General features: G+C 38.5%; 1 protein-coding gene across 5 annotated transcripts in view; it reads left to right on the plus strand.

The window, feature by feature from the left end:
- SLCO3A1 (solute carrier organic anion transporter family member 3A1) overlaps positions 1-11115 on the plus strand; it is a 375411-nt gene that overhangs the window by 289635 nt on the left and 74661 nt on the right. For all 5 annotated transcript variants that reach the window (XR_003568231.1, XM_027851706.1, XM_027851707.1 and 2 more), the window contains exon 4: positions 7890-8153. Coding sequence is in view for 4 of the 5 variants with exons in the window: in XM_027851706.1 (XP_027707507.1) it covers positions 7890-8153 (264 nt within the window). In the remaining variant the exon portion in view is untranslated. The remainder of the gene's footprint in view (positions 1-7889; positions 8154-11115) is intronic.

Raw genomic sequence — 11115 nt, forward strand, 5'->3', positions numbered from 1 at the left:
TTCCCCAGTAGAGACAATGGGTTCTCTTAGGTGGCTCTAGATAGAGCACTAGACCTGGAGACAGAAAGACCTGAGTTCAAATCTGACTTCAGACACTTACTAGTTTGGCAAGTCACTTAACCTCTGCCTGCCTTAGTTTCCTCATCTATAAAATGGGGATAATAATCACATTTACCTCCCAGGGTTGTTGTCAGGATAAAATAAGATAATCCTTATAAAATGTTTTGTACCTAATAGTGCTACATAAATGCTAATTATTGTTATTGTTGTTATTATCCATCCCAGAGCACACAAAAGGTGAGAGAGTCTCTTTGTCTGAAGTAAGGAGCAAACCTACAAGCATGGCCTCCTTAACCACATATCTTCTAACCAGCTAATTAGCAACACTATTTTCAGCAATTTGTAAACAACACTGACCCAACGCAATCCTCTGCCAATTAAATATGAATCATTATCATTTTAAGGCAATGACATTGGCTAAGTGAGATCTTTTCTCTTCTCCTTCATCATAAAATGTGTCATATTTTGCCACATGTCACTTTAAACAAGGCTGGAGTCAACTCCTAGCAAGGGTGTGCTGGTAAATGTTTTTAACTACTGGTTCTTCAGGGGAAAAATGCATAAATTACACACTTTTAAGCCTAATCTGCATTATTAACATTTTATCCTTTACTTTCTTAGTTGTAGAAAATCAGCATAAATAAATCAAACCCTGATTTGTAGCATATGCCAATTTCTATGGTGTAAAGACGTACACTCAACGTATTAACAATTGGCCTCTTGAGGCCAGCTGGTCAAGCTGGTGCCAGCACTCCACTGGCTTTAAGGCTCCAGAAGCCCTTCCCTGGCAACAGCTCACTGAAGGAAGCAATGAAAGTATTATTTCCATTTTCAGATGAGGAATCTGAAGCACAATGGTGTCAAGTGACTTGCTTAAGGTTCTGTATCTAATTTGTATATGTGGGAGCTAAAATTTTAATGTGACTCTCCTGACTTTCAAATTCAAGGCTCTTTCTGTTATCCCATACTGCCTTTCCTATCTCTTGGTAATTCTCCATTTTGAGGTAAATGAAACAGGTCATTGGTTTGTAAGTATGAGGCTCATGTCCTTTCTAGCACAAACTTAACAGAAAAAGACTACCTTTTTTTTTTAATTCCAGCAGTTCATTATAGAATTATAGGAAGTCTGGAGGGGCGGAGCCAAGATGGAGGAGGGAAGGCAGTGACTTGCTTGAGCTCTCTTCCCAAACCCCTCCAAATACCTATAAAATTATCTAAAAAATGGCTCTAAACAAATTCTAAAGAAGCAGAACCCACAAAAAGACAGAGTGAAACAAATTTCCAGCCAAAGACAACCTGGATGGTTGATCAGAAAGGTATATCGCGCGGGGTGGGGAGAGGAGCGCAGTGCGGCGTGGGTGCGCAGGCAGCAGCAAACCTGGAGCAGGCCTCAGAGGACTGAATCGTGGACAGCTGTGGTGGTTTCCAGATTTCTCAACCCACAAAAGCCAAAGACAACTTAGAAGGTCAGTGGGAAAAGTCTGTGACTGCAATGAGAGAAGGAGCTAGGTCTCAGCCACCCCAGGGGCCGTGGCTATTTCCTGAGCTTCTGGACCACAGCCTGAGGGGGAATCGAGTGGCTAATCAGAGGGGGATTGCAGGGATCTCTTTGCCAGTGCTGAGGCAGGAATCTCTTGCTTTAGTGGTGCTTAGATCTGGGTCACAGTTCTGAAGGGCAATCCTGGGACAAGAAGGAACATTGGTTTGGTGGAGCTTGTTGTGGTGGTGGAGAGGAAACACCTCACCCCTTATCATAGCACCTTGGAAGAACTGAAAATTTACAGGTCCCTAGAAGTATCTCTGAAAACAGCTGTACAAATCCCCAAAGCTTGGGACAGTACATTCTCCACATTGGAAGCAGACTTTTACCTTAACAAAGAGTTTAAAACTCAAGTAATTGGCCAGGATCATGAGTAAGCAGTGCAAAAAGAGTCAGACTATATTATCTTACTTTGGTGACAAAGAAGATCAAAACATACAACCAGAAGAAGACAACAAAGCCAAAGCTCCTACATCCAAAGCCTCCAAGAAGAATATGAATCAGTCCCAGGCCTTGGAAGAGCTCAAAAGGGATTCTGAGAAGCAAGTTAGAGAAGTAGAGGAAAAACTGAGAGTTTTGCAAGAACATCATGAAAAGCAAGTCAACAGCTTGCTAAAGGAGACCCAAAAAAATACTGAAGAAAATAACACCTTACAAAGTAGACTAACCCAAATGACGATAGAGGTCCAAATAGCCAATGAGGAGAAGAATGCCCTAAAAAACAAAATTGGCCAAATGGAAAAGGAAGTCCAAAAACTTACTGAAGAAAATACTTCCTTAAAAATTAGAATAGAGCAATTGGAAGCTAGTGACTTTATGAGAAATCAAGACACTGTAAAACAAACCCAAAAGAATGAAAAATTAGAAAACAATGTGAAATATCTCATTGGAAAAACAACTGACCTGGAAAATAGATCCAGGAGAGAGAATTTAAGAATAACTGGACTCTCTGAAAGCCATGATCAAAAAAAAGAACCTAGACATCATCTTTCAAGGAATTATCCAGGAAAACTGCCTTGCTATTTTAGAACCAGAGGGCAAAATAGAAATTGAAAGAATCCACTGATCACCTCCTGAAAGAGATCCCCAAAGGAAAACTCCTAGGAATATTGTAGCCAAATTCCAGAGTTCCTAGGTCAAGGAGAAAATATTACAAGCAGGCAGAAAGAAACAATTCAAGTATTGTGGAAACACAATCAGGATAACACAAGATTTAGCTGCTTCTACATTGACCACAGGGCATGGAATATAATATTCTGGGGGGCAAAGGAGATAGGATTACAACCAAGAATCACCTACCCAGCAAAACTGAGTATAATCCTTCAGGGGAAAAAAATGGTCATTCGGTGAAATAGAGGACTTTCAAGCATTCTTGATGAAAATACCAGAGCTGAGTAGAAAGTTTGATTTTCAAATACAAGACTCAAGTGGAACATGAAGAGATAAACAGGAAAGAGAAAATCATAAGAGACTTACTATGGTTGAAATGTTTCCTGCATGGAAAGATGATATTTGTAACTCATGAGACCTTTGTCAGTATTAGGGTAGGTGGAGGGGAAAAAATTATATGTATGTATATATAGATATAGATAGATAGATAGATAGATAGATAGAGGGCACAGGGTGAGTTGAAAATGAAGGGGTCATATCTGGAGAATAAAATTAATGGGTGAGAGAGGATTATACTAGGAGAAGGAGAAAGGGAGAGGTAGAATGGGGTAAATTATCTCACAAAAAAAATCAGAAAAGAAAAGGCTCTTACAGTGGAGGGGAAATGGGGGAAGATGAGAGGGAATGAGTGAATCTTATTCTCATAGAGTTTGACTTAAGGAGGGAATAACATACACACTCAATTGGGCATGGAAATCTGTCTTATCCTATAGGAAAATGGGGGGGGAAGGGAACAAGACAGTAGGGGGATGATAGAGAGGAGGGAAGATTGGGAAAGGGGTTAATCAGAAGCAAATACTTCTGAGGAGGGTCAGGGTCAAAAGAAAGAATAGAATAAATGGGGAGGGTGGGATAGGATTAAGGGAAATAGAGTTAGTTTTTCACAGCATGTCTACTATGTAAGTGTTTTGCATAACTGCACATATATAACCTATATTTAGTTGCTTGCCTTATCAATGAGGGTGAGTGGGGAGGGAGGAGGGGAGAAAATTTAAAAGTTTTAAATTTTAAAAGTTTTAGAATTATAGAACAATAGAGTTGGGAGGGAACTGAAGAGATCACCTAGACATTCCCTTACTAATAGCTTATATTTTATATATATTTTACACTTCAAAAAGCATTCCCTCACAATAGCCATCATGTTAGGAAGGTCAGTCAACAAGCATTTTAAGTGCCTTCAAGCACTGTGCTAAGTATTAGACAAAAAAAAAATAGACCCTGTTCTCAAGATGACCACATACAAACAACTATGTTGTCTATGAAAGCTATACCTATGACTATCTATAAACAAGATACAGGCAAGATAAATTGGAGATAATCAGCAGTGGTACTAACATTAAGGATTATTAGGAAAGACTTCTTCAGATTTTTGCTGAGACTTAAAGGAATCTAGGAAATTCAGAAGATGGAGCTAAAGGAGAGAATTCCAAGAGGAATTCCATGGAGGACAGCCAGAGAAAATGAATGGATTCAGCTGATGGAGTTTGTCGTGTAAAAAATAGCAAGAAGTCCAGTGTCACTGGATCTCAGAGTACAGTACTTGGAGAGGGGAAGTAAGGTCTAAGAAGACTAGGTGGGAGGGAAGCTGATTTTATGTTTTATCCTGGAGGTCATAAGAAGTCACCCTATTCCTTGAATAGGGGATGACATGGCCAAACCAGTGCTTTAGGAAAAGCAATCTGATAGTTGAGTGGAAAATAGATTGGAGTGGGGATAGGCTTGAAACAGCCAGAAGACTACAGCAATAGTCCTAGAATGAGATAATGATAACTTGAACTAGGATGGTAACAGTATTAGAGAAAAGAAAGGGCCATGTAAAAAAGATAATATGAAAGTAGAATTGATAGGATTTGGCAACTAATTGGCTATGGTTGATGACAGAAAGTGAAGATTTGAAGATAATGTGTAGGTTTTGAGACTGGGTGACTGGGAAGATGGTGGTACCATTGACAGAAACAGCAAAGTCAGAAAGAGAAGAGGGTTTAGGGTAAAAATAATGTGTTCAGTTTTGCACATGCTGAATTGAAAATGTCTACAAGACATCCAGTTTTAGATGTCCAATAAGCAGTTGGAAATGTGAGTCTAGAGGTTAGGAGAAAGGTTAGGACTTAATAAGTAAATCTGAGAATCATCAACATAGAGGTGATAATTGAATTCATGGGGACTGATAAGATCACAAAGAAAAATAACATAGAGAGAGAAGAGAAGAAGGCCTAGGACAAAACCTCAAAGGACACTCATGGTTAGTTGTTGTAACCTGGATGAAGATCCAGTAAAAGACATTAAGAAGGATTGGTCCAACAGGCAGAAGCTGGAAAGGATGATGTCACAGAAACCTAAAGAGAGTATCAAGGAGAGGAGGGTGATCAACAAAATCAAGGGATTCCAAGGTAATAAAAGTATCATCATCATCATCATCAATTACTTCACTCTACCAATGAGAAACTCAGACCCACAGGAGAGAAGTGGCATGCTTATAGTCACATAGCTAGTACCTGATAGAATCAGGACTCATACCTAGGTTTTCCAACTCCAAATCAAAATTTTGTTTCATTACACAACTGTGGTAAGAATGCCAGTAAGATTCTCCAGATTCTCCCAGTACCCAGTTTCAATGATTCACAACTCATCACTTTGTCCAAAGACTTGTCTTGGGGGAGAGATGATAGAAGCTGATTATCTGGAAAAAGTTTCCATTCTAGGGGCAGCTAGGTGGCACAGTGGATAGAGCACTGGCCCTGCAGTCAGGTGGACCTGAGTTCAAGTTCCGCCTCAGACCAAACGCTTGACACTTACTCGCTGTGTGACCCTGGGCAAGTCACTTAACCCCAACTGCCTAAAAAAAGAAAAAAAAAGAAAAAAGATTCCATTCTAGCTATGGTCATTTCAGAAGGATTAAAATCAAACTCAAAAACTGTGAGGCACCATATATAGCTTCTCTGCTCCAAAAAAAGTCAATTCCTATATTGTGTGGTTTTTTTTTTTTTTACATTTTCTCTTACTCTCACAATGTATTGAGCAATGAATATAGAAGGGGGAAAAAAACTTTGACTTTCTCAAAATAGTTAATTAACTATTATCTCCCTGGACCTCTAAAACCTCTATCTCCTCACGCCTTCAGACACCTTCCCCAGTTTTCTCAGAAGATCAGGTGCCTATTTAGGTTCATTTAGTCCTGTTTGGAGTCTTACAAATTATAAACAAGTGTGTTGCTATACTATTCTACACACATACTAAATTCAACCAGAAACGAGTTGACAAATTCACAGAAACATTTCCCTTAAATCTGTGGGATATTTTCTCACACACAGAGAGCAGACATTGTTATGTTTCTAATGAAAACATGACTTCTAATGTGTTACTAATTTGGGTCCCCCAAAATAAACTGCCCGGGTTTCTTTTTTCTCATTCACATCTGCCAGCTCTCCTATTTCCCATTCACAGAGTATACACGCAACAGAGGAAAATATAGCCGTGCCTTTTACCTCTTTTTGTTTTCATTTATCGCCTTGCAGCAGGTGAAGAAACAGAGTAAATGACTGGGGAAAACATCCCTGCTCAGCTACCTGAGGCAATTTTGCTTCTTTTTGCTCCTTTTTGGTTTGCATGTATGTGTTGATTTTTTCTACCAGCTCAGAGCTGGTTTCAGTTTAGTGATACTTCTATCATGAGTTTGTATTCCCTAAATTGTGCCCTTTATCAGGCAGAATACAGAAATTGACATTAGCACCAATGACACTGGATAACATTTGATTGGGTGCCTGTGTGAAGGCAGTCATAATTTCTACTGCATTTATACTTGCAATTTCCAAAGGTCGGCTATCAGCTGCCAACATCTTCTTGGAAGAGTCAGCTGCTCTTTGGAGAAGCACAATTGCTCACCCAGTGTCCTATAGTGGGTCAGCAACAAAGTCAGAAAGAGCCTTGTCTCTTCTATGGCCAGTTCTATTAATAAATTGGGTCATGGACCTTTAGGGCTCTTATTTCCAAGGTGACATGAAATTGTTTCCTGGGCTCCTTTTCCCTGTTCTACACCAACAAAAAGCATTTTTATAGCATTTATTTGCAAGTGATCATATACTTGAAAGTTGTAGAAATACCCACAAATTCAGTTTCTTGTATATAGCTTATTATAATATTGTTTTCCCTAATGGCCTAAGGTATAACCATTTATTAATTTATTCAAAGTCAACAAACATTTAGTCAGTGTCCACTGTACGCAAGACACTTCAGGAAAACCAAACCCTATCCTGAATATATCTGAGTCAATTTGCATAGGGCTATTATATAAGACAGTACCCCAGAATACAAACCAAGGTTTGAATCAACTTGTTAAATGTCAACTTGAAAATATGGACTATAATAAAGTGATTGTGGCTTTCCAAACATCCCAAATTCACAATTTCTGGAAATAACTATATCATAATTGTGTCACCATGTGATGAAGTCAAATATATCCTGTAACCTAGTATTTGGATTTGTTTTTAAAATGTGATTGTGTGTGGAAGTGTGGGAGAAAGTCTAAATTACTGTACTTAATAAAATTACTATATTTTCATTTCACATAAATAAACAAGTACCAATATGCAAAAAAAAGAAAATATTGACCATATTGGGTATATATTTAAATTTTAGACCCAAATGAAGGCAACAAATAAGTATATAGCCCAATATCTCACAATTTAGATACTTTGGAGAATGAAATTAGGAGGACCATAATCTTACTTTGTTTGTTTTACATCTGTGTTACATGTTCACTAACCAGTCAATTTTCAGATGTTTTACAAATGTTACCTGGCTCTTTACTGTTCTTCTCCACCCCCCCCCCGCCTCCTCCACTCCAAGAGAGTAGAGACAAACTAACTAAGAGAGCAACAAGAAGAAAAAGTGCTCAGTCACAGGCCATAGGAGAAACTGATGTTTCCACATTGATGTGGAACTGATGAGTTTCCCAAGATACAGTCCATTTCCAAAGTCACCTCGCTGTGGAATTCCATACAGGTTGTGGAAAGAAAAATTCAGACATTTCACACTGAAATGTGTACTGTTTATCTCTAAAGACCTGGATGTCCTCCTTTCCTATAGACGAAGTAGCTAAGATGTGATCTTGCCATTGCAGGTGTCCTGGAGATCACCCCAGATGACCCCCGCTGGATCGGTGCCTGGTGGGTAGGCTTCCTGCTCTGTGGTGCCTTACTCTTCTTCTCCTCTCTCTTGATGTTTGGGTTTCCACAGTCCTTGTCCCCACACCCAGATCCCACAGTGGAGAGCGAGCAAGCCATGCTCCCTGAAAGAGACTACGAGAGGCCCAAGCCCAGCAATGGGGTCCTGAGGCACCCACTCGAGGCAGACAACAGCACTTCCTGTTTTCAGCAGCTGAGAGGTAATGAATTCTCTAGCTCCTAATGATGCTCTCTAACCTTCTGAAGGTGAACAGTTAAATTCACCGCCATATTCTGATGTGAGCTTAAAAAAAAGTTGTCTCTGCTGTGATTTCCTCTCTGGACAGATCAGCAAAATTTATACTTGTTGAATCAGAAGTTTGTTGAATCAATGGTACTACACCAGGCACAATATAAGAAGCTGTGCCAACTTCTTTAGACCACTACAAGACTTGGTATATCTTGCTATAGAAGTGCATTTTGCAGAATGGATCTTCAGTATTCCTGAAAAGCTATTTCTAAAATGAATTTATATAAATTGAATTGCTTTTCCTATTGACTTGCATTTAAAAGTTGGAGCTGTGTTCCTCTGGCCGAGGTGTTTGACCTCAGACATAAAAACATTGTATTTAAAAGGTAACAAACCTTTTAAAAAGTATTTAAATGAAAAAATGATAATGTTTCTAGCAAATTGTTAGTAATCAAAGTGCATCTGTAAACATTTGATGAAAGAGACTCAGGGTTATATTTTGGTATTTGATTCAACAGCTTAAAAACACTTGGAAAAAAATGAGAAAAAAAAGAGACTAGAAGATATTGAACTTGAAAGCCCCTTGATCTCTATCAAACCCTGTCCTTGATAGCATATATGCAGTGATCCCTGGTTTTTCAGGTACTGGTCTCTGGCAATTTATAGCAATGGCTCAATTTTAGAAATGAAACATCCAGGAAAGCAGGTCCAAAGTAAGGACAGTATTTTGAAATGAAAGAATAATGAAATAAATTAGGGTCCATGTTACTAGAGAATTCATCCAAAGGAACTTTAAAAAAATCTATAAAGTTAATCTGCAGATGTGGTAAATCCAATCTATTCCTGATCTTAAAATGCTGTAATAGTAAATGTGTGTGTGTATGAGTCTAGAGTCTGCAGGCTGGAGAATACCTATATAGTTAGAAACTAATGCAACTTCCCAGGAAGAACCAATTAAATTGATAGATTTTGACATTCAGATACTTTCCATTACAGTCCTATACTGGACAAGTTCAGAGTAGGTCATAAGAATTAACTGTATTTTTGTTGTTGAGTCATTCAGTTGTGTCTTACTCTTCATGACCCCATGAACCAACTGTCCGTGGGATTTTCTAGATCTAGATATAGATGTATTCCAGATCTAGATCTAGATATATTTTTCTAGATCTAGGTATAGATACTAGAGTGGTTTGCCATTTCCCTCCCCTGTTTTGTTTTGTTTTTGTTTTGTTTTGTTTTGTTTTGTTTTGTTTTTAATGCAAGCAGGAGTTAAGTGACTTGTCCAGCCAGGGTAACACAACTATTGAGTGTTTGAGGTCAAATTTGAACTCTGGTCTTTCTAACTCCAGGCCAGTGCTCTTATCCACCTCACCACCTTAAGAGGATTTGTATAACAAAAGGAATGCCATTTGAGTTAGTCTAACAGTGTATACTCTTTGGGTTGAATATTGTAACAATGCTTTACATGTTAACTCATTTGATCCTCACAGCACCCCTGTGTGGTAGGTGCTGTTATTATCTCCATTTTACAAATAAGGAAACGGAGGCACAGAGAACTAAGTGACTTGCCCAGATTCACACAGCAAGTAAGTATCTGAAGCAGGATTCAAAATCAGGTCTTGCTGACTCTAAGTCCACTGATCCCCTTTGAAAACAAAAGATGAATGATTTTATTCACTGTGCCGCCTAGCTGCTTCCCCACCACTCCTGAACTTTCTGAGGACTGGAACAATGTATTTCTTTGTATCTCCAGCATTTGTATGATGTCTGACACACAGTAAACATTTAATAAATGCATGTTAATTGATAGATTGATTGATTAAAGAATTAGTATTGCAGGTGACCACAGTGGAAATGGAAATATATATGATGGGTGTAAGCAGTCTATAGATATTCCTACAGTGACTTTTTAAATGAAAAATGGCATAAGTGTCATCAAAACATGTATTATTAGGAAATGAGATGAACCACCAGTGTAGTAAAAGTGAGATGTAACAGATGGATTGTCCAAATATTGTACTGATATCCCCAAAAATGCTAAAATAATGACAGCTAGACCTTCAGTGCATATTCTACTTAAAATATCTTAGAAAGCTAAGAACAAGAACTATAGGGTGATAAGATGTGGCTGGACTGTGATCATTGCACTGTAGGCAGCTGGGTGGTACAGTGGATAGAGAGCTGGACCTGGAGTTAGGAAGACCTAAGTTCAAATCTAACCTCAGACACTTAATAGCTTTGTGACCCTGGGCAAATTATTTAACCCCTGTCTCCCCCAGTTTCTTTATCTGTAAAATGGGAATAATAATAGCATCTCCTGCACAGGGTTGCTGTGAGGATAAAAATGAGATGATATTTGTAAAGCATTTTGCAAGCCTTAAAGTGCTAATTGATTCTAACTATCATTAGCTAATATTATTATTCATCAGTGAAAGGTATATTCACATAGGTGAAATCACGGGTGCACATAAGTATTTAAGCATCAAAGTATACAGAGAAAGCTGTATCCCATAAGGAAGCATAAATAATATATACCAGCTGCTTCTTAGTAAATAAATATGAATATAAGCATATGAAGGTAATAGTTCATTTAATAGTTTTTTGACTCCTGGAAATGTCTGCAGTTCTGTTATCAATTCCAGAAAGACAAGAGAATGGCTCAGCTTGAGAGTAGTGTACCAGAGAACTCTAGGATTTTATGTATTTGCCCTTGACTTTTCTTATAACTTGGCCCCATAAACATCTCTGTCTTAGAAAGAAACACACAAAGCAAACGGACCCAATTCAAAAAGCTCCAGGCCTCCTTTTTAGTGATGCCAAGGCAAGATGATGGAATCTGCTGTTCCTGAGGTCCATCTGCTTACCCCGATGATAGAACAGCAAGAGTCTAGGCATCAATTTGATAAAGAGAGAAACCAGAAATGAAAAAAGGA

This window comes from Vombatus ursinus, unplaced genomic scaffold (assembly GCF_900497805.2).
Source record: "Vombatus ursinus unplaced genomic scaffold, bare-nosed wombat genome assembly UNPS02009205.1, whole genome shotgun sequence".
Lineage (NCBI taxonomy): Eukaryota > Metazoa > Chordata > Mammalia > Diprotodontia > Vombatidae > Vombatus > Vombatus ursinus.